The following is a 20,527-nucleotide window of genomic DNA, read 5'->3' on the forward strand; positions in this document are numbered from 1 at the left end:
GAGGGTGAGGATGGAGATGAAGTGTTATGGACAGACGACAACACTCATTGCCCAGCCCCACGCATCGCTTGGTGGGGAGGAGTTTGAGGAAGTGGGGTGGAGGATGGTTTTTGTTGGCTTTTGTTAACGCTCTAGATTCTTATTAATTCACATTAAATGACATTAATTCTCCCCAAGCCAAGTCTGTCTTGCTGTGACAGTAATTGTGAATGATTTCCTGCCCCTTACCTCAAGCCATGAGATGTTTACTTGTATTCTCTCACCCTGTCCATAAGGAAATGTTCCCCCAGCACAGCCCCCTGCCAGCCCTCACTGCCCTGGCCCTCACTGCCCTCCTGCTTTAACAGCCGCCCGCCTTCACCCAGCCTTGCCCCAGCCCCATCATGTCCCTCACAGGGGTTCACAGACAGCCCTGCCCTGGGGCTGGCTGGGCTCTGGGCCTGGAGAGGGACCAGGCTGGGCTGCTGTTCCCCCGGTACAGGCCCTGAGCCCAGCAGGAGGATGGAGGTGCTCACGTTTCAGTGATTGGCCCTCCCCAAACCATGGTGGGAGGCTGTTCCTGGGAACCGTGAGGGGCTGGGGCTGGTGGTAGCTTTCTGGGGCAGTTTCTCCTTTTTGTTCATGCTACAAGCTGGGCTGAATCTGTGCCCTGGGACACTCTGCTCGAAGACACTGTGGGTGTAGAGATAGTCTTTATTGTCTGACCACCCTCATGTTAAAGAAATTTTTCCTAATGTCCAGACTGAACCGCCTCTGGTGCAGCTTTGTGCCAATCACTTGTGCCTGAGGATGACTTGAATCCTTTTCCAGACCCACCTTCCCTGTGCCTTCTGGGTCCGCATTACCTCCATGGAGACTGCAGACATCTCATTTGCCTATAGAATCCGAGATACCAAAAAGACACTATGAGAGAGTCAGCTCAGTCCCAGTGGCACACATATTTTATAGGGGCTACAGGGAAAGATGGCAGGTTGATGTTTCAGATGAAATGAGACAAAGCCAAATGTGTGTCAGAACATCACAATGGTACTTAACAACAACAACATCAAAATCAATGTCAATGTAAACATAAAATAATATAATATATAATATAATATAGTAACAATAATAATAATAATACAATGCATAGGAATGTACTGAATATACAATGAATATACTGTGAGTCAGTTGTGGAGACAGATGAAAAGTTTACCAGCAGTGAAAAATGTCAATGAAATCACTTTGTTCAGTGCAATATTCAGCTCCTGGTTTCTCATGCTGTAGATGAAGGGGTTCACTGCTGGGGGCACCACTGAGTACAGAACTGCCACCACCAGGTCCAGGGATGAGAAGGACAGGGAGGGGGGCTTTAGGCAGCTGAAAACGCCAGTACTGAGAAACAGGGAGACCACTGCCAGGTGAGGTAAGCATGTTGAAAAGGCTTTGTGCCGTCCCTGCTCAGAGGGCATCCTCAGCACGGCCCTGATGATCTGAACATAGGAGAGCACAATGAATACAAAACACCCAAAGTCGATGAAAACATTACCTACAAGAACCCAAACTTCACTGAGGAAGGACTGTGAACAGGAGAGCTTGAGGATTTGGGGGATTTCACAGAAGAACTGGTTCACAGCATTGCCTTGGCAGAGAGGCAGGGAAAATGTACTGGCAGTGTGCAGGACAGCATTGAGAAAAGCAGAACCCCAGGCAGCTGCTGCCATCTGGGCACAAGCTCTACTGCCCAGGAGGGTCCCGTAGTGCAGGGGCTTGCAGATGGCAACGTAGCGGTCGTAGGCCATGATGGTGAGAAGAGAATACTCTGCTGACATCAAAAAGACAAACAGAAAGACCTGTGCAACACATCCTGCATAGGAAATGGCCCTGGTGTCCCAGAGGGAATTGGCCATGGCTTTGGGGACAGTGGTGGAGACAGATCCGAGGTCGAGGAGGGCGAGGTTGAGGAGGAAGAAGTACATGGGGGTGTGGAGGCGGTGGTCGCAGGCTACGGCAGTGAGGATGAGGCCATTGCCCAGGAGGGCAGCCAGGTAGATGCCCAGGAAGAGCGCGAAGTGCAGGAGCTGCAGCTCCCGTGTGTCTGCGAATGGCAGGAGGAGGAACTCGGTGATGGAGCTGCTGTTGGACATTTGATTTCTCTGGGCATGGGGACCTGTCTGAGGAGGGAAATACATCAAAATGTTAGGCTCAGCCCTGTGAGCAAAACCTACTCTGTTTCTTGTTAAACCTCAGAACTGCTGTTTCCCTTTTAGGAAAACCTCTGCTGCACGTTCCTTGGTAGAGCTCTGGTTTATGCTACCAGAGGGTGCCACTGGGAGCAAGGGACTCTGGAAGTCCTTGGCATTACCGCTGTACTCAAGTGAAACCTTGCCTGAGAGGCAAGGGCTCTGTCCCTTAGAGCAGAGTAAGGGCAACTATCCTGTCCCAAAGTCCTGGTCACAGCTGCCCTGGACTGGCACCGCTTTGAACTCAAAGATACCATCATACTCAGGTGTTCCCTTAGAGAAGAGCCTGCACACTGCGCAGAGTAAAGGAATCCAGTTTCCAAGTGCAAATCTCCAATCTCCTGTGGCCTTGAGTGTGGTCTCAGTTCTCCACGTGTAGCAAGGGATACAGAGGGATCACTGCAGCTAACACATAGAGATTTCCAGCAGCATTTCCATGCCCTTAGCCATCAGGTGTCTTCTCCATGGAAAGCACTGAGCTGCTATGGCAGAGCTGTGCCCTGGAGGGGGGCAGCCTGCAGCCCAGCAGAACTCTTGCAGGAAAAGTTTTGAATGCACTAAAAACAATGTGACCTGAAGACAGAGTGAGCTCATTCTCAGCCCCACACACAGCCCTACATGTCATGACGGGACATGGAGGCTTTTCCTCAATTTATGTATCTGAATGACAAGAATGTGAATCATTCTGAGCTGCACCTGACTTATTCTCTACATCACTGACTCCAAAGGAGGATCATGAATAAGTTCCCATGTCAATATCTCTGGTGGTCCATGCTGGAGGAGTGGAAGAGACCACAGGCTGTATTGTGGAAGACAGCAACTGTGCAGGGGTGGCAGAGAAATTTCAAAAGTCCCCCTTCTATGTTTCTGGGAGCAGTTATCTCTCACTCCCTGCCCATGGTTGTGAAGCCTGCAGCTGTCCCTGCCTGCAGCTGGGTCTCTGTCCCCACACCTCCTGCCTGCAGCTCACAGCCCCCATCCCACCCGCTGGGTGCTCAGCTCTGCCCTGCAGACACCTCCTGGCAGCAGGGCTCTGCCCAGGGGCAGCTCGCTGGGGACATGTCCTAGAGCCCAGGGCACACAGATCCTGCTGACACTGCACATGTGGTGGTGGAGCTTTCTATGGGCTGAGGGGAAGGAAAAGATCCTTGTAACCTCTCAGCCATCATGGAGTCTCAGGCACTTCCTGGAATTAACAGCATATATTTCTATTACAACTGAGGCAAGTAGAGAAGATTGGAAGTTCAGGAGGCTCAGAAAAGCTGTGACTGAAGCTGAAATCCCCTACTTTATCCCAGCTCTCACAAAGACCCTTCAGATACACCCTGGTTGTGCTGTGGAGCTGTGAGCAGGCTGCCCCAGGCAGCAGCCTCCCAGCAGCAGCAGGACCCTGCCCTACTGGAAGGGCTCCTTCCACCCGCAGCTTCTCCCTGCAGCGCCCTGGGCAGCTCCCCAGGCAGGCTGAGTGCTGAGCCTGGCAGGCGGCAGAGGCCCTGCCCCGGCACACAGCCCCTGGGGCACAGCAGGGACCCTGCTCTGCACCACAGCCCTGGACACCCCTGCCTGCACCCCCGGCTTCACAGCTTGCAGCTGGCCCATGAGAAGGGAGCCCTCAGGGCCTGGACAATGACCCTATGGCAGGGAACCCCTGTGCTGGAGCATGTCCTTCTCTCGAAGAAATAAACACTCTCTGTCTACAGCCTCATCTGCTCTGGAATAATCCCGGTCTAGGGCACATCCAGGATACTCCAGTGCATTGCAATGCACTCAGACTTACCGTGTTAAGGGTTGCAAGCATTGCTTTTCCAGTGTACTCTCAGCTTTCTAACACTCCATGCAGTCTTTAACAACTCTCCCTTTTCTGTCCTCCCAGTGCCAGCTGCAGGCAGTGCCCCCAGCCCTGCTGCGCTGTGCAGAGGAGCTGCTCCTGGGCAGAGCTGTCTCTCTGCAGCGCTGCCCGCTTGCCACGAGCTCTCCTTGGGCCCAGCTCAGCAGCAGAGGCCCAGCCCAAGGCTTCCTTTGCTCTGCCCCCCACCAGGATCCCTGCACATGGCCCTGGGGCTGCAGGGGAACCTGCTGAGAAACAGCCTGAAGGGATCCCTTGGGCTCCCTCCCTCACCTGGGCACACACACTTCTTCACACCAGTGTCATTTCTCCTTACAGAAAACCAATTAAGTGTAACAATCACATCTTCTTGTCCCAGTATTACTTTGGCATGAAGTCATGGTCAGGGACTGATCTCCTTCATCCCCACTGAAGGAAAGAATTCAGCAGTCAGTCAAGGCATCTCATGCTGGTTGTTATTCCTGGGGCTGGAAAGGGATCTCAGCTCCCTCCCACATCTGCCACAGACCCACAGGAACTGGGATTCCTCAGGCCTCAGTTCAGGTGTCCACAACATAGGCACCTTAATGCGAATTACTGAGCCACAATAGCTCCTCAGTGGAGATGGAGGACAGGCAGGAGCTGTTCGGATGGAAATACCTGCTGAAATTTGAGGTTGATCCTCTGGTCTGATGGGGCATTCCGCAGGCCAACTGAACTGCCAGCAGATGCCAATATGTAGGACAACTGAACCTGTCCCTACTCCTTACGTGTAGGTCAGCCTGCAGAGGCTGTCAGCAGAGCAAAAGGAGTCATGTGTCACAGGCAGAGCTAAACCTATTCTGTTCTCTTTTAAATGTTCTCTTTTTTCCTTTCTCTTCTACACGGCCCTTGGCTGTAATGGCTGTTGTGTCTCGGACATCTCCACAGGGCCTCAGCTCTCACCAGCCAGGTCTCCCTGCCCTTTGTGCCTTGAGGCAGGACTCTGCAGGGGTACAACAGGTGGTGGGTGGGGATAAAATCCGTGGTTACTTTGCAAACTACACCCTTAACAGTCCATGGGACCTAGGGGCCTGCATCCAAGCGTACAGGGAGAGTGTTCTGGCCTGGAGGTACTGGCTCCTTATGATCCCAGGAAGGGATCAGACAGCAGCATTCAGGTGCTGTAAGAGATCATTTAAATGCTCTTAGAGCTAAGACTATAAGGAGAGAAGACTATAGATGATCTATTGAATTTGGTGTGACTTCATTCTAGACACAATACTCCACCGTTAGCCTCAGATCTCCATCACATGTTTGCACTGACCCTATGGGATTATTAAAGGTGAACAAATTTTGCTGATCAGTCCTTGGCTCTGCAGTTGATGAATCTGCATATATCTGGGAATCAGGGAATCTTGGGTGGTACCATATTGCCACTGGTGCACCATTTGGGTAGCTACTGGCACTTCAACCCTCAGCAACCCCACAACTGAAGGATCCTGTGAGGCACGGGGCAAGGTAGAAAACTGTTGAATGTGCATAAATCACCATAAATCACCTCCAGCATGGCCAATTGCATCAGATATGGGCTGCCTCTCTCCCTGGTGGTCCATTTGCCTGGGTGACATACAACATCTTCCTTGAAGGGATACCTTTCCTTTACACCTGACAGGAGTTACCTCAGGAGAGGGAGGATTTGTGCCCCCTTTCCAATTGCTTTGTCAATGCCCCCTTCCCTGGAGAGGGATCCCAGCTGCTTGGCTTCCCTGCCCTCTAATTCCAGGCTACCACCCCTGTTATCCCAGTATCGGAGCAGCCAGGTGACAATGTGCTGGCCTAGATAATGGCTGAAATCTAATCACACATCTCACAGCTCCCCAAGGAATGGTGATCAGGAGCTTACTGCTCCTTTTATGTTATCTCTGTCTTCATCCACCTTTTCCTGTGATGGCTCTACTTGGGAGGAGCATGCCTCGTCTTCTTCTTCCTCCTTCCCTGTATGAGTAGGAGCTTCTTTCCTAGCTAAGCAAGCTGATTTTGTCTCTCCTGTTTCTTCTCATATGTATGTACGAGTGATAGAGGCACAGGTTGTTTCTCTGGCCTAGTCACAGGGATTGGAGTTGTGTAGATTGCAACTCAGTAAGCATAGGCCAAGCCCCAGCACATTGCAGTGATTTCTCTCTCTTTGGAATTGCAAGGGTGATGACACTCCTTTTTCAAGTACTCTGCCTTTTTATTTATGTATGTATTTATTTATTTATTTATTTATTTATTTGGAATCTGCACTTTTCAGGGGTGAAGTTAGAAAGCATTGGAGGTGCCCACAGTTCTAGGTGCCTGCCCATATCCTCCCACACACCCTGCCCCTCATAATTATCCTGCCTCAGGGCAGATCATTGTGTGGCATTCTGAAATAGTTTACTCTGACCTTAAACAAAACCTGAAACACATTCAGGACACATAACCATACGTACAGGCTCGTTGGAACATCCCAAGGATTCCAAGTTTTGAAGAGCTATTGTAACTAGCTTTGGGGAGAAGAAGTGTCCCCCCTCATCCCTTCCATAGATTGGCTCCCCGAGGAGAAAAGTGAAGACTGTTAATTATAAATAGTTTCTTAGAGAAAGTTCCTCAAGCATGGAGGTGACAGCAATGCTGAGTACAACTACCAGATTTGTCTCATGATCAGTAATTTTATCACAACATAAGGCAGTGTTAGGCCGTGGAGTAAACTAATAACCATAAACCAGCTCCCACAAAGGATAAACAGCACAACAGGGAACACACACAATATGTAATGTGCTACCCAACACAGTTCTGAGACCAAACACAACTACTACACCAACAAAAAATGAACATTGTGGTCAGCAACTATGAAGCTGATCTATTGCTTATAACAACTTTATTTTAACATGATCCAGTCATATCTGTCATTATCTGAGCCCTTTATGGCCCACACAGGATTCATTTGTGAAGGAGGGCATCCCACAGGAGGGACCCAGAGAGGGCAGAGATTGACCATCAAGGAGCAGTGGAAACAATGTCATGGACTCACTGCAATTCCCAATTCTCCTGTTCCACCTAGGAGAAGGAGTTACAAGAGGCTGGATGGGGGGAATGGTGTTTTTAGTTTGCTTGCGGTTCCTCAAGGTTGTAGTCTGCCACTGATAGGCAATAAAATATATTAATCTGCCTATGCTAAGTCTGTCTTGCCTGTGATGATAATTGGTACCCATGAGGATATTTGGTGGGTGACCTCCTGTTCTACCCCAAGCCTTGAGCTCTTTTCATTATATTTTTCCCCCCTTTTCCTTGTAGGTGGGGAAGTAAAGGAGCGGTGGCCATGGAGTTCACCTGTGTACCTGTGTAAAACCACCACAGTAGGGACATTGGAAGGGTCCAGCACCAGGGCTGTGGCCATCCAGAGACGGCAACTCAGCATCCAGGACATGCTCTGCCAGGCTGGCTGCATAGCAGGGAAAGGAGAGAGGTTCCCCTGAAGGAGAGCAGTAGAAGAGGAAGTCTTGATTTCCAACTCAGGTATTTCTGGAACAGTCCTGAGAGGCCTGTGGAGCTGCAGGCCACACCAGTCTCTGGGACACCGGACGTCCTTCCTCCCAGAGCCAGATCCTGAAGAGGCACCAGCTCCCAGGGAAACCTGGCCCTGGACTGTCCCCATCACAAGGAGGTTGAGCCATGCCCAGAGGAGCCCTGGGGCTTAGGGCACCCCTAACATCAGGACCCAGGAATCCTGGCTACCACATACTCCCCTGAGCCCAGAGGGACACTCAGGCAAGGCTCTTGCAGCAGCCACCAGCCATTTCCAGCCCACCGCAAAGCTTTGGACAGCTGACAGCCCCTGTGACACATCTTGGGAAGGGGCTCCTGACACCCTTACCTTTGAGGGAGAGCTGCAGGAGCACTGGGAACAGGGAAGTCATGTCAGAGGCGATGGTCACCCTCCAGCAGCCCTCCATCTCACTTGCTGCTGGCCCTCAGCTCAGGACAAGGGATGCGCGCCCTGGCTCTTCAACCACAGCTCCTCTGCAAGGTGCCCCTGCTCCTCCACCCGTCAGCGAGGGTCGCCCAGTGCAAGCTTGCTGCCTGCTGACCCCACTCCTGGCCACAGAAGGACAGTGTTGGGGAGCACCCAAGCAGTGCCCAGCAGGGACCAGGCCTTGCAGGGAAGTGCCGGCACTGCCGCTGCTCCAGTGACGATATCCTGGTGATGCAGTGCACCCCCTGTGACATCAACCTGTGACATTTGAAGGCCTGTGAGGTCAGCAGCATGGAGATCGCACAGCTCAGGAGAGAGATAAGAGATTCACTTCCCTTCTGCCCAGTTCTTTTCGGGATCAGGAACAGATCAGGGACATCTCCAAATGGTAGCAAAGGCCATGGAGTAAAGGAAGTGGAGCCTTGGAGAAATCACTACTGCCCCCTTATACCAACATGCTTCTGCTGTTGGGAGCCCTCCCACACTGGTTGGGTTTGAGGCTTGTCCTGGGGCTTGGCTTTTTCAAAAGATGGGAGCAAAGGCACCTGGGATGGAACAGCCCCTCGGTGTGCCTGAACTCTTCACTGCATAGAACTCACTTCTGAAAGAAAGATGGGCTTTACAGAGTGAATTGGGGTACATACCAGGGCCTCAGCACCATCCCCCAGTCGGCCATGCAGGAGGCAGAGGTGGTACACGAGGGAAGGGCAGCCGTACCCTCAACATGTCATGATGAGAGAGAGGAGTAGGGAAGTGCTGCAGACAAAAAGGGGAGTGGGGAGAATGGTCTAGGATGGATGCCATGCTCCCCTGTAGGCTGCCACAGCCTCCCCACAGCACACAGCTTTGGGCCTTCAGAGGAGTTGGAGACCACAGAAGAGGCTGAGGTGGGGGGGCAGCCTGCCCATTGCAGCTGGGCTGCCAGATCTGCCTGCAGGAGACCACTTGTGTCTTGGTGTCCACAATGGAGGAGGAAGCCATCCTGATTTAGGATCTAAGCTCTCTCATTTCAGGAGACCTGTGGCATGCTGAAGGCAGGACTGCAGCCCCTGACCGTACTGCACACAGATGTACCTGGTCCCGTGTCAGCTGGACCATGTCAAGTGGGCTGCAGGGAAACATAAGGCTGAGCCTGTGCAATGCTGGGTATAGGTCTGTCCCCTAAACCTCATCTCTTTCCATGTGCTGAAAAGCAGCTGGACTACCACATGTCTTGTGCAAGAGGAGTGTCAAGACACAGGTTTTCCTGTTTGCAAGTCCCAGATCCTGGTGAACATCACCTAGGTTGGCCCATCTGGCTGCTGTGCACAGAAGCTGTCTCCAAGAACCCACAGAAAACATGGGGAATGTTTGCACCGAGCACTGTCACTGTCCTGTGATTAAAGTCACTGTCTCGGTGATTAAAGGCCCCCAAGGTGACATGGGGTCATTGAACTCAACTTACTCCAATGGCTTCCATAAGACTTTGCCCAATTCTTTAGCCTGCCTTCAGAGATTTACCTCCTGCCATGCTGTCACCTGACTAACGCACATTTTGAACCCACAAGGGTTCCCCCAATCTGCTGCCCAATCCATAGAAGAGATTGACGCATCCAGGCAGCTTCTTTCATGCTGAGGGCAAATCCCTGTTGATCATCCCCAATTGTCTCTTCTGAAGAATCTGCACCCATTCAGCATGACCACACTGTCACCCTGACTGACTCTCATCTGACCTTCACCCACAACGGCTCCCCCAAGCTGCTGCCCATCCCATAGAGGAGCTGCTCCTGCAAATGGAGGACAATACTCTGTTATTCATCACCCCATCCAATGTCCCTATCCAGCACAATGCCCCAAGCTGAGGGACATGTCTCCTGACACCTCGTCAGATGTCAATGTCCCAGCCCTGTGACAGCAGATTGCGATCCAGCTGCTCCTGCCTGTGCCCTAGGCTATGGGCATTGGGGCACAAGTGGGCTGTGTGTCGTGCTTGTGAACAGGACGAAGGGACAGGACAAAGAAATTGATTCCTTCTGGAAAAGGAGAAATAACCCTGCTGTCAAGAAGTGTGTGTGCCAGGTGAGGGAGGGAAGCCCAGGGATCCCTTCAGGCTGTTTCCCAGCAGGTTCCCCTGCAGCCCCAGGGCCATGTGCAGGGAGCCCTGTGGGGGGCAGAGCAAGGGAGGCCTTGGGCTGGGCCTCTGCTGCTGAGCTGGGCCGGGCTCCTGGGCCCAAGGGGAGCTCCTGGCAAGCGGGCAGCGCTGCAGAGAGACAGCTCTGCCCAGGAGCAGCTCCTCTGCACAGCGCAGCAGGGCTGGGGGCACTGCCTGCAGAGACACAGTGCTTAAAGGCAGGCAGAAGTGGCAGCATGCCCAGAGCTCCCTGCGGGAGAAGACTTCCCAGCCCTGCACCCGGTAAGTGTCTGGCTGGAGGGCAATGCAGCCGTAGTTCCTGGAAGCAGGAGAAGCCGGGGGTGCAGGCAGGGGTGTCCAGGGCTGTGGTGCAGAGCAGGGTCCCTGCTGTGGCCCAGGGGCTGTGTGGCGGGGCAGGGCCTCTGCCGCCTGCCAGGCTCAGCACTCAGCCTGCCCGGGGAGCTGCTCAGGGCGCTGCGGGGAGAAGCTGCGGGTGGAAGGAGCCCCCCCTGGCAGGGCAGGGTCCTGCTGCTCACAGCTCCACAGTGCAAGCAGGATGTATCCAAGGGGACTTTAAAAGAGCAGGGATAAAGTTGAGAATTCCTCGTTCACTCTTACTCTCTGCTTACATTTTTCTCTTTGCCTAAGTGAGAATAGAAATAAAGTCTCCTATTCCAGGAGAGAGGCATTTTTACATAGAGGTAGGGGTTTTCAGTGAGAGATGGATTAAGTTTTTCTCAGAGATCCCTCTCCTCATTATCACTGTCTTTCCTTCCTTGGATCATCCCATTCTCTAGGATGTCTCAGATGTCCAACAGCAGCTCTATCACAGAGTTCCTTCTCCTGCCATTTGCAGACACACGGGAGCTGCAGCTCTTGCACTTCACGCTCTTCCTGGGCATCTACCTGGCTGCCCTCCTGGGCAACGGTCTCGTCCTCACTGCCATAGCCTGCGACCACCACCTCCACACCCCCATGTACTTCTTCCTCCTCAACCTTGCCCTCCTCGACCTAGGCTGCATCTCCACCACTGTCCCCAAAGCCATGGCCAATTCCCTCTGGGACACCAGGACCATCTCCTACACAGGATGTGCCGCACAGGTCTTTTCATTTATCTTCTTGATATCAGCAGAGTATTTCCTTCTCACCATCATGGCCTATGACCGCTACATTGCCATCTGCAAGCCACTGCACTACAGGAGCCTCCTGGGCAGCAGAGCTTGTGCCCAGATGGCAGCAGCTGCCTGGGGCAGTGGCTTTCTCTATGCTCTGCTGCACACTGCCAATACATTTTCCCTGCCCCTCTGCCAAGGCAATGCCATGGACCAGTTCTTCTGTGAAATTCCCCAGGTCCTCAAGCTCTCTTGCACAGACTCCTACCTCAGGGAAGCTGGGCTTCTCACGTTCTCTTCCTTTCTGGGTTTTGGATGCTTTGTTTTTATTGTTCTGTCCTATGTTCAGATCTTCAGGGTTGTTCTGAGGATCCCCTCTGAGCAGGGCCGGCACAAAGCCTTTTCCACATGCATCCCTCACCTCTCCGTGGTCTCACTCTTTTTCAGCACTGTCATATTTGCCTACCTGAAGCCACTCTCCATCTCCTCCCCAAACCTGAACCTCGTTGTGGCAGTTCTGTACTCAGTGCTGCCTCCAGTATTGAACCCCTTCATCTACAGCATGAGGAACCAGGATCTCAGGGATTCAATATGGAAACTGTTGATTGGGTTTTTATCTGTGGCCACAGGCTGTCTACCTTTTTCTGCAAATGACTCCCAGCGTATGTCACGACAGGCACTCTTGCCTTTCTCTTTGGTGTTTGTTGATTTATTTGGTTGTTTTTCCTTTGTGTCCTTGTTGTAATGTTGTCTACACAGAAAAGCCCTTCACTTCCTTCTACCTGAGTATTCCCTTGTCTGTGTGACCTATGGTTTCAGTGAAAAAAAGGCTCTGTGTATTTAATCAAAATAAATGAGGCTGGAGCAATTTCTTTCTCTGAGACCTATTTTCAGTGGATTAATAAACAGGAATAGTAAACCTTTTTCTCTCTGCAGCAGGTCAGGGCAGGCTGCCCTGGCCCTGGGGTGGCAGGAGATGCCTGAAGACCCCCAGGAATGGTACGGAGGGGCTGAAGGCCTCTGAGGGTTTGCTGCAGAGGAGAACAGGACACAGCAGGGGACACTGACCTCTGTATGCTTGTGCCATGGTACCAAGATGAACTATTCCTGCTGAAGTTACAGTTAAAGAGGAAACAAAAGGAACACAAGGCCACTGCCGAATTTATCAGGAAGAGCTGTATAAAGATCAGAGTTTGTTAGCTTGTCGTCTTTGGCCTGACCCAAATGATGTGGCAGGTCTTTCCCAATCTACATGGCACTATGGTTCTATGATTCTATGAGTCCAACATAAGTCACAATCATTGGAAGGCAGCCACTGCAGTCTGGGAACTCGAAACTATGGCCTGGACAAGCCCATAGGTTCTGTGAGGGATTCCTGCGGGAATGCACCATGCATCCTGGCACACTTGGCAGTGCATTGCTGGAGTTAAGTACACTTGAAATGGCAATTGAGACCCTGAGAAACTCGTGTTGAGTTACATTTGACAAACTGAGGCTGAAAGACTCTAGAGCAGGTGACTGTGAGTGGCTGTGGCAGAGCCCAGCAGCTTGTCCCAGTCTAGAAATATGCCCTCTACCAACTAGGGAAATTAGAAGGCATTAATATGAACAGACACATCAGGTCAATCAGCGTAGTAAGGGGAAGTAATAGTTATTGTGCTATAGGTGCAGCAGGCAATAGGCCTCGGATTGGGCCTCAGAAGACTCAAGCAGATTAAATCCGGTTCATCCGTGAGCTAAGACAAACACTGTGAGCACAGAGAAGGACACGGAGTGGTGCCCTCCCATGAAGGAGGATGCAGAGCGCAGCTGTAAGAGGCGTCTTGCTTGTGCCACAACCAACACAGGTTCAGCTGAAGTGAAAGCCCCAGCCCAGGACAATGGAGTGAAGGTCCCTAGGCACAACTGCAGAAAGACTTTGCAAGGCCAGTGACAATTTGAAACACCAAATACATCTTGGTGGTAGTAGGTCCTTTTGGCACATGGGCAGATGTCCTCCCTGGCAAAACCACCACGGAGGCCACCACTGCAAAGCTGCTGCATAACACCGACTTTTGTCCCTGGGGTCCAGACAGGGGAGAGGGAAGGGGAGAGGCAGGCCATGGGGAGGGGGCTGGAGTGAGGTCACTGCCACTGCAGCAGCCTGATTGGCCCTCAGAAGGGCTGGCCGGCAGGCACTGTGACATCATCCCGCGCATCAGAGAGCCCCCTGGGCAGCAATGACGTCACTGCAGAGGGGAGGGCGAGGGGCTGGCAGAGCCCCATCGAGGGGCTGGCTGGGGGTCCCCTCTGCTGCAGCCACCTGGCGGTGCGGGGCAGGCAGGAGGGCAGGAAGGGTTCGTGGCCGCCTTGCTCAGGGCGAGCCCTGGGTGAGCTGGGTGAGAAATCTGAGCCTTAGCTCCAGCAGAAGCTCTTCTCTTTGCTCTTGACTTTTCTTGGTAACACCACTTCCAGGTGAGCTCTGCCCTAGCTAAAACCATATCTCCATCTCCACCATAAATTTCTGTTTTTGGAGCCTGTCCTTGCTGTCATGCCCTGACAGATCCTTCATGGCCCCTCTCAGAGCCCTGTCCCTGCATCGTTCCAGCCCCACTGCCCCACACATGGTCCCACAGCTGTGCTGCTAGGGCACCGCAAATGGCAGTGCACATTCAGGGCTTGGTCGAGCTCCCCCCATTACAATCCTAATGGCATTAAGATTGTAATGTCATTAGGATTGTAATGTCCTAATGGTCCCCTCCTGCCATGGCCCTCCTTCCTTTGCAGCCTCCTCCAGCCCACGGCTCTGCCCTGACCCAGCCACGTCCCATGGGGGTCTCTGCAGACAGCCCGGATCCAGGTCTGCAGGGCTCTAGGCCAGGACAGACTGGCATGGCTGGCCATTCCCCTGAGACAGGTTTTGAGTGCCAGCTCTTGACCTTCCTGCCCTCTGCCCACCTCCCTGCCCTCTGCCCACCTCCCTGCCCTCTGCTCAGCTCCCTGCCTTTTGTCCCAGCCCAGTGGCACTGGCCCCATGGTAGTGCCCACCATAGGTTGCTGCATGGCTCTGGGCACTGCCACCACAGCCACAGCCCCTCTGAAGGGCACAGCAGCTCCTGGGGGCACAGAGGGCTCAGCCCCACAGATGTGGACATCCATATCACCAGCGTACAGAGGTCAGTGTCCCCTGCAGTGCCCCTGCCCTCCTCAGATCCTTGAGAGATATGTAGCCCCTCGGTGCCATCCACGGGACTCCTCAGGCATTTCCTGCAGCCCCGGGGCCAGGGCTGCCTGCCCCGACCGGCTGCTGCCAGAAAGGGGTTTGATGTTCCCATTAGTTCCTCATCAGCTCAGGGTGGGTCTCAAACAAAGCGATTTCAGTAAGTTCATTTATTTTGTTTATATACACAAAGAACCTGGTTCCTCATTTACATGAACATTCACGCAAGATGTGTTGGTACTTATGTACAAAGGGATGAATAAAGACATTTGTAGAAAACAGTTCCACAAGAAGAAAAAAATAACAAATCAAAACAAAGTGAAAACAAAGAGTCACCTCTGAAGTAAAACCAGGCTTTGACTGACATGACATAAAATACACTAGATCTGTAGAAGAAGAAAAGAAGCAGTCCATAATTGCTGAAGAGTCAGTCAGTTTCCTCAGTACATAGAATTATAGAATCATAGAATCATAGAATATCCTGAGTTGGAAGGGACCCTTAAGGATCATCAAGTCCAACTCTTGACACCGCACAGGTCTACCCAAGTTCAGACCATGTGACTAAGTGCACAGTCCAATCTCTTCTTAAATTCAGTCAGGCTCGGTGCAGTGACCACTTCCCTGGGGAGCCTGTTGCAGTGTGCAACCACCCTCTCTGTGAAGAACCCCCTCCTGATGTCAAGCCTAAATTTCCCCTGCCTCAGCTTAACCCCGTTCCCGCGGGTCCTGTCACTGGTGTTAATGGAGAAAAGGTCTCCTGCCTCTCGACACCCCCTTACGAGGAAGTTGTAGACTGCGATGAGGTCTCCCCTCAGCCTCCTCTTCTCCAGGCTGAACAGGCCCAGTGCCCTCAGCCGTTCCTCGTACATCTTCCCCTCCAGACCTTTCACCATCTTCGTAGCCCTCCTCTGGACACTCTCCAACAGTTTCATGTCCTTTTTATACTGTGGTGCCCAGAACTGCACACAGTACTCGAGGTGAGGCCGCACATATCCTCATGGGTACCTATTATCATCACAGGCAAGACAGACTTAGCATAGGCAGATTAATATAGCGTATTGACTATCAGTGGCGGACTACAACCTTGAGGAACTACAAGCAAACTAAAAACACCATTCCACTCATCAAGCCTCTTGTAACTCCTTCTCCTGGGTGGAACAGGAGAATTGGGAATTGCTGTCAGTCCGTGACATTGTTTTCACTGCTCCTTGATGGTCAATCTCTGCCCTCTCTGGGTCCCTCCTGTGGGATGCCCTCCTTTTCAAATGAATCCTGCGTGGGGCCATAAAGGGCTCAGATAATGACTGATATGACTGGATCATGTTAAAATAAAGTTTTTAGAAGCAATATATCAGCTTCATAGTTGCTGACCACAATGTTCATTTTTTGTTGGTGTAGTAGTTGTGTTTGGTCTCAGAACTCTGTTGGGTAACACAATACATATTGTGTGTGTTCCCTGTTGTGCTGTTTATCCTTTGTGGGGGCTGGTTTATGGTTATTAGTTTACTCTACGGCCTAACACTGCCTTATGTTGTGATAAAATTACTGGTCATGAGACAAATCTGGTAGTTGTACTCAGCATTGCTGTCACCTCCATGCTTGAGGAACTTTCTCTCAGAAACTATTTATAATTAACAGTCTTCACTTTTCTCCCCGGGGAGCCAATCTATGGAAGGGATGAGAGGGGACACTTCTTCTTCCCACAGCTAGTTACAATAGCTCTTTGAAACTTGGAATCCTTGGAATGTTCAAACCAGCCTGTACCTATTGTTATGTGTCCTGAAGGTGTTTCAGGTTTTGTTTAAGGTCAGAGTAAACTATTTCAGAATGCCAAACAATGATCTGCCCTGAGGCAGGATAATTATGAGGGGCAGGGTGTGTGGGAGGATATGGGCAGGCACCTAGAACTGTGGGCACCTCCAATGCTTTCTAACTTCACCCCTGAAGAAGTGCAGAATCCTAAAAAAAATAAATAAATAAAAAATAAAAAGAGCTAAAGTGCTTGAATAGGGAGTGTCATCACCCTGGCAATTCCAAAGTGACAGAAATCACAGCAATGTGCTGGGGCTTGGCCTATGCTTACTGAGTTGAAATCTACACAACTCCAATCCCTGCGACTGGGCCAGAGAAGCAACCTGTGCCTCTATCAGTCATACATATACATGAGAAGAAACAGGAGAGACAAAATCAGCTTGTTTAGCTAGGAAAGAAGCTCCTACTCATACAGGGAAGGAGGAATAGGAAGATGAGGCAGGCTACTCACAAGTAGAGCCATCACAGGAAAAAGTAGATGAAAACAAAGATAACATAAAAGGAGCAGTAAGCTCCAGATCACTATTCCTTGGGGAGCCGTGGGATGTGTGATTAGATTTCAGCCATCATCTAGGCCAGCACATTGTCACCTGGCTGCTCCGATACTGGGATAACAGGGCTGGTCGCCTGGAATTAGAGGGCAGGGAAGCCAAGCAGCTGGGATCCTTCCCCAGGGAAGGGGGCATTGACAAAGCAATTGCAAAGGGGGCACAAATCCTCCCTCTCTTGAGATAACTCCTGTCAGGTGTAAAGGAAAGGTATCCCTTCAAGGAAGATGTTGTATGTCACCCAGGCAAATGGACAACCAGGGAGAGAGGCAGCCCGTATCTGATGGAATTGGCCATGCTGGAGGTGATTTATGGTGATTTATGCACATTCAACAGTTTTCTACCTTGCCCGGTGCCTCACAGGATCCTTCAATTGTGGGGTTGCTGAGGGTCGACGTGCCAGTAGCTACCCAAATGGTGCACCAGTGGCATTATGGCACCATCCAAGATTCCCTGATTCCCATATATATGCAGATTCATCAACTGGAGAGCCAAGGACTGATCAGCAAAATTTGTTCACCTTTAATAATCCCATAGGGTCAGTGCAAACATGTAATGGAGATCTGAGACTAACGGTGGAGTATTGTGTCTAGAATGAAGTCACACCAAATTCAACAGATCGTCTATAGTCTTCTCTCCTTATAGTCCTAGCTCTAAGAGCATTTAAATGATCTCTTACAGCACCTGAATGCTGTTGTCTGATCCCTTCCTGGGATCATAAGGAGCCAGTACCTTCAGGCCAGAACACTCTCCCTGTACCCTTGGATGCAGTCCCCTAGGTCCCATGGACTGTTAAGGGTGTAGTTTGCAAAGTAACCACGGATTTTATCCCCACCCACCACCTCTTGTAGCCCTGCAGAGTCCTGCCTCAAGGCACAAAGGGCAGGGAGACCTGGCTGGTGAGAGCTGAGGCCCTATGGAGATGTCCGAGACACAACAGCCATTACAGTCAAGGGGCATGTAGAAAAGAAAGGAAAAAAGAGAACATTTAAAAGAGAACAGAGTAGGTTTAGCTCTGCCTGTGACACATGACTCCTTTTGCTCTGCTGAAAGCCTCTGCAGGCTGCCCTGCACATAAGGAGTAGGGACAGGTTCAGTTGTCCTACATATTGGCATCTGCTGCCTTTAGTTACCCAAAGGAATGCCTCCACCTGACTCACAGAGGATCAACCTCAAATTTCAGCAGGTATTTCCATCTGAACAGCTCCTGCCTGTCCTCCATCTCCACTAAGGAGCTATTGTGGCCCAGTAATTCACATTAAGGTGCCTATGTTGGGGACACCTGAACTGGGGGTAAGAGGAATCCCAGCTCCTATGGGTCTGTGCCAGACAGGGGAGGGAGCTGAGACGCCTTCCAACCCCAAGAATTACAGCCATCATGAGATACCTCAACTGACTCTGCTGAATTCTTTCCTCAAGTGCGGATGAAGGTCAGATCCTGACCATGACTCGATGTCCAAACTGACACTGGGACAAGATGTGATTGTTACACTTAATTGGTTTTCTGTTAGGAAAAATGAGCCTGGTGTGAAGAAGTGTGTGTGCCCAGGAGGGAGCCCAAGGGATTCCTTCAGGCTGTTTCCCGGAAGGTTTCCCTGCAGCCCCAGAGCCATGTGGAGGGAGCCTGGTGGGGAGCAGAGCAAGGGAGGCCTTGGGCTGGGCCTCTGCTGCTGAGCTGGGCCCAAGGAGAGCTCGTGGCAAGCGGGCAGCGCTGCAGAGAGACAGCTCTGCCCAGGAGCAGCTCCTCTGCACAGCGCAGCAGGGCTGGGGGCACTGCCTGCAGCTGGCACTGTGAGGACAGAGAAGGGAGAGTTGTTAAAGACTGCATGGATTGTTAGAAAGCTGAGAGTACACTGGAAAAGCAATGCTTGCAACCCTTAACACGGTAAGTCTGAGTGCATTGCAATGCACTGGAGTATCCTGGATGTGCCCTAGACCGGGATTATTCCAGAGCAGATGAGGCTGTAGACAGAGAGTGTTTATTTCTTCGAGAGAAGGACATGCTCCAGCACAGGGGTTCCCTGACATATGGTCATTGTCCAGGCCCTGAGGGCTCCCTTCTCGTGGGCCAGCTGCAAGCTGTGAAGCCGGGGGTGCAGGTAGGGGTGTCCAGGGCTGTGGTGCAGAGCAGGGTCCCTGCTGTGCCCCAGGGGCTCTGTGCCAGGGCAGGGCCTCTGCCGCCTGCCAGGCTCAGCACTCAGCCTGCCCGGGGAGCTGCCCAGGGCGCTGCGGGGAGAAGCTGCGGGTGGAAGGAGCCCTTCCAGTAGGGCAGGGTCCTGCTTCTGGTGGGAGGCTGCTACCTGGGGCAGCCTGCTCACAAAAACACAGCACAACCAGGGTGTATCCAAGGGGGCTTTGCAACAGCCGGGATAAGGTAGAGGATTTAAGCTTCAGTCACAGCTTTTGTGAGCCTCCTGAACTTTCAATCTTCTCTACTTGCCTCAGATGTAATAGAAATATATGCTGTTAGTTCCAAGAAGTGCCTGAGACTCCATGATGGCTGAGAGGTTACAAGGATCTTTTCTTTCCCCTCAGCCCCTAGAAAGCTCCACCACCTCACATGCACTGTCAGCAGGGTCTGCGTGACCTGGGCTCTAGGACGTGTCCCCAGCGAGCTGCCCCTGGGCAGAGCCCTGCTGCCAGGAGGTGTCTGCAGGGCAGAGCTGAGCACCCAGCAGGTGGGATGGGGGCTGTGAGCTGCAGGCAGGAGGCGTGGGGACAGAGACCCAGCTGCAGGCAGGGACAGCTGCAGGCAGCACAGCCATGGGCAGGGAATGGTAGGACAGTGTTAGCAGAGTACTCTGCTACCTGTCTGTCTGTCCCCTAGCTCACAGGATTGAGGACGTGACTCATAACATCAGCAGCAGAACCTCCAGCAGAGCAGAGTCTCCTGAGTTCTTGTCAGTCCCTCCCTGGCCTTGCCTCCCCTGGCAGAAGCCTTGTGCTGTTTCTCTCTGCTCCTACACCTAGTGTTGTTTTATGGCTCCCTGCAGATCTGGCATTCAGCTGCAGCTCAAGCTCTGACCCTCTTGGTCCCACCATGCAGATCCGCCCTTAGAGGAGAAGTGCCCAAACCCCCTTCTAAACTCTGGGGCTTGGGGCAATGCAGTCTGGAGGGAAGGAAAAAGCTGAATCATTTTCCCAGACATTCTGGAGGCCACAATCATTGAGCAGCTCAATGTGGGTAACTTGACTGAGCCCTAGAGGAATCTGGCTGAGACCAGGGTAGATGGACAGACTGGCTATCCTCACTGCACTTCACAAAATCCTCATAGGACATTCACAAAATCTCACCTGGAATGTAGGAAAAATGCCAGGGTTTTCTACCCTCAAAAAACTCAGAAGAGTGTCACAGATGCAGTTGAAACAAATTAAAACATAAATGCTGTTTGGCAGTCAAGAGTGTTGAGAATGGTAATGCTGGGAATTCTACATACATCAGAGGTAGATTTAATTAGAGGTCACTCCTGATTTCTTTATGTTTAGACTTGTAAGCAGGCGTGACTCCTCCACAGTCCACAGCAGTGTCCCCTGCTCCCAGTGACACCTTCCTCCAGCAACATCCAAAGCTCAAGCAACAGAGCAGCAGGAAAGTCTCAGAAATGGTAAAGTCACTGTGTGGGTTTTTCAGTGAGAAGTGGAGTAGGTTTTTCTCAGAGATGTCTCTCTTAATTATCGTGGTCTTTTCTTCCTTGGGTAGTCCCCGTTGTCCAGGAGGATCAG

General features: G+C 51.8%; 2 protein-coding genes across 2 annotated transcripts; one reads left to right on the forward strand and one right to left on the reverse strand.

The window, feature by feature from the left end:
• Positions 1–1,163: 1,163 nt before the first annotated feature.
• On the reverse strand, positions 1,164–2,123 carry LOC119714742 (olfactory receptor 14C36-like). Its single transcript, XM_038171736.1, has one exon. It carries the CDS (start codon positions 2,121–2,123, stop codon positions 1,164–1,166), a length of 960 nt encoding a protein of 319 aa, XP_038027664.1.
• Positions 2,124–10,940: 8,817 nt separating this feature from the next.
• On the forward strand, positions 10,941–12,051 carry LOC110352367 (olfactory receptor 14C36-like). The gene is made up of 2 exons (XM_072029478.1): positions 10,941–11,907; positions 12,005–12,051. The coding sequence occupies exons 1-2, from the start codon at positions 10,941–10,943 to the stop codon at positions 12,049–12,051; spliced, it is 1,014 nt and encodes a 337-aa protein (XP_071885579.1).
• Positions 12,052–20,527: the final 8,476 nt, after the last annotated feature.

The sequence above is a fragment of the Anas platyrhynchos genome, chromosome 30, assembly GCF_047663525.1.
Source record: "Anas platyrhynchos isolate ZD024472 breed Pekin duck chromosome 30, IASCAAS_PekinDuck_T2T, whole genome shotgun sequence".
Taxonomy (NCBI): Eukaryota; Metazoa; Chordata; class Aves; order Anseriformes; family Anatidae; genus Anas; species Anas platyrhynchos.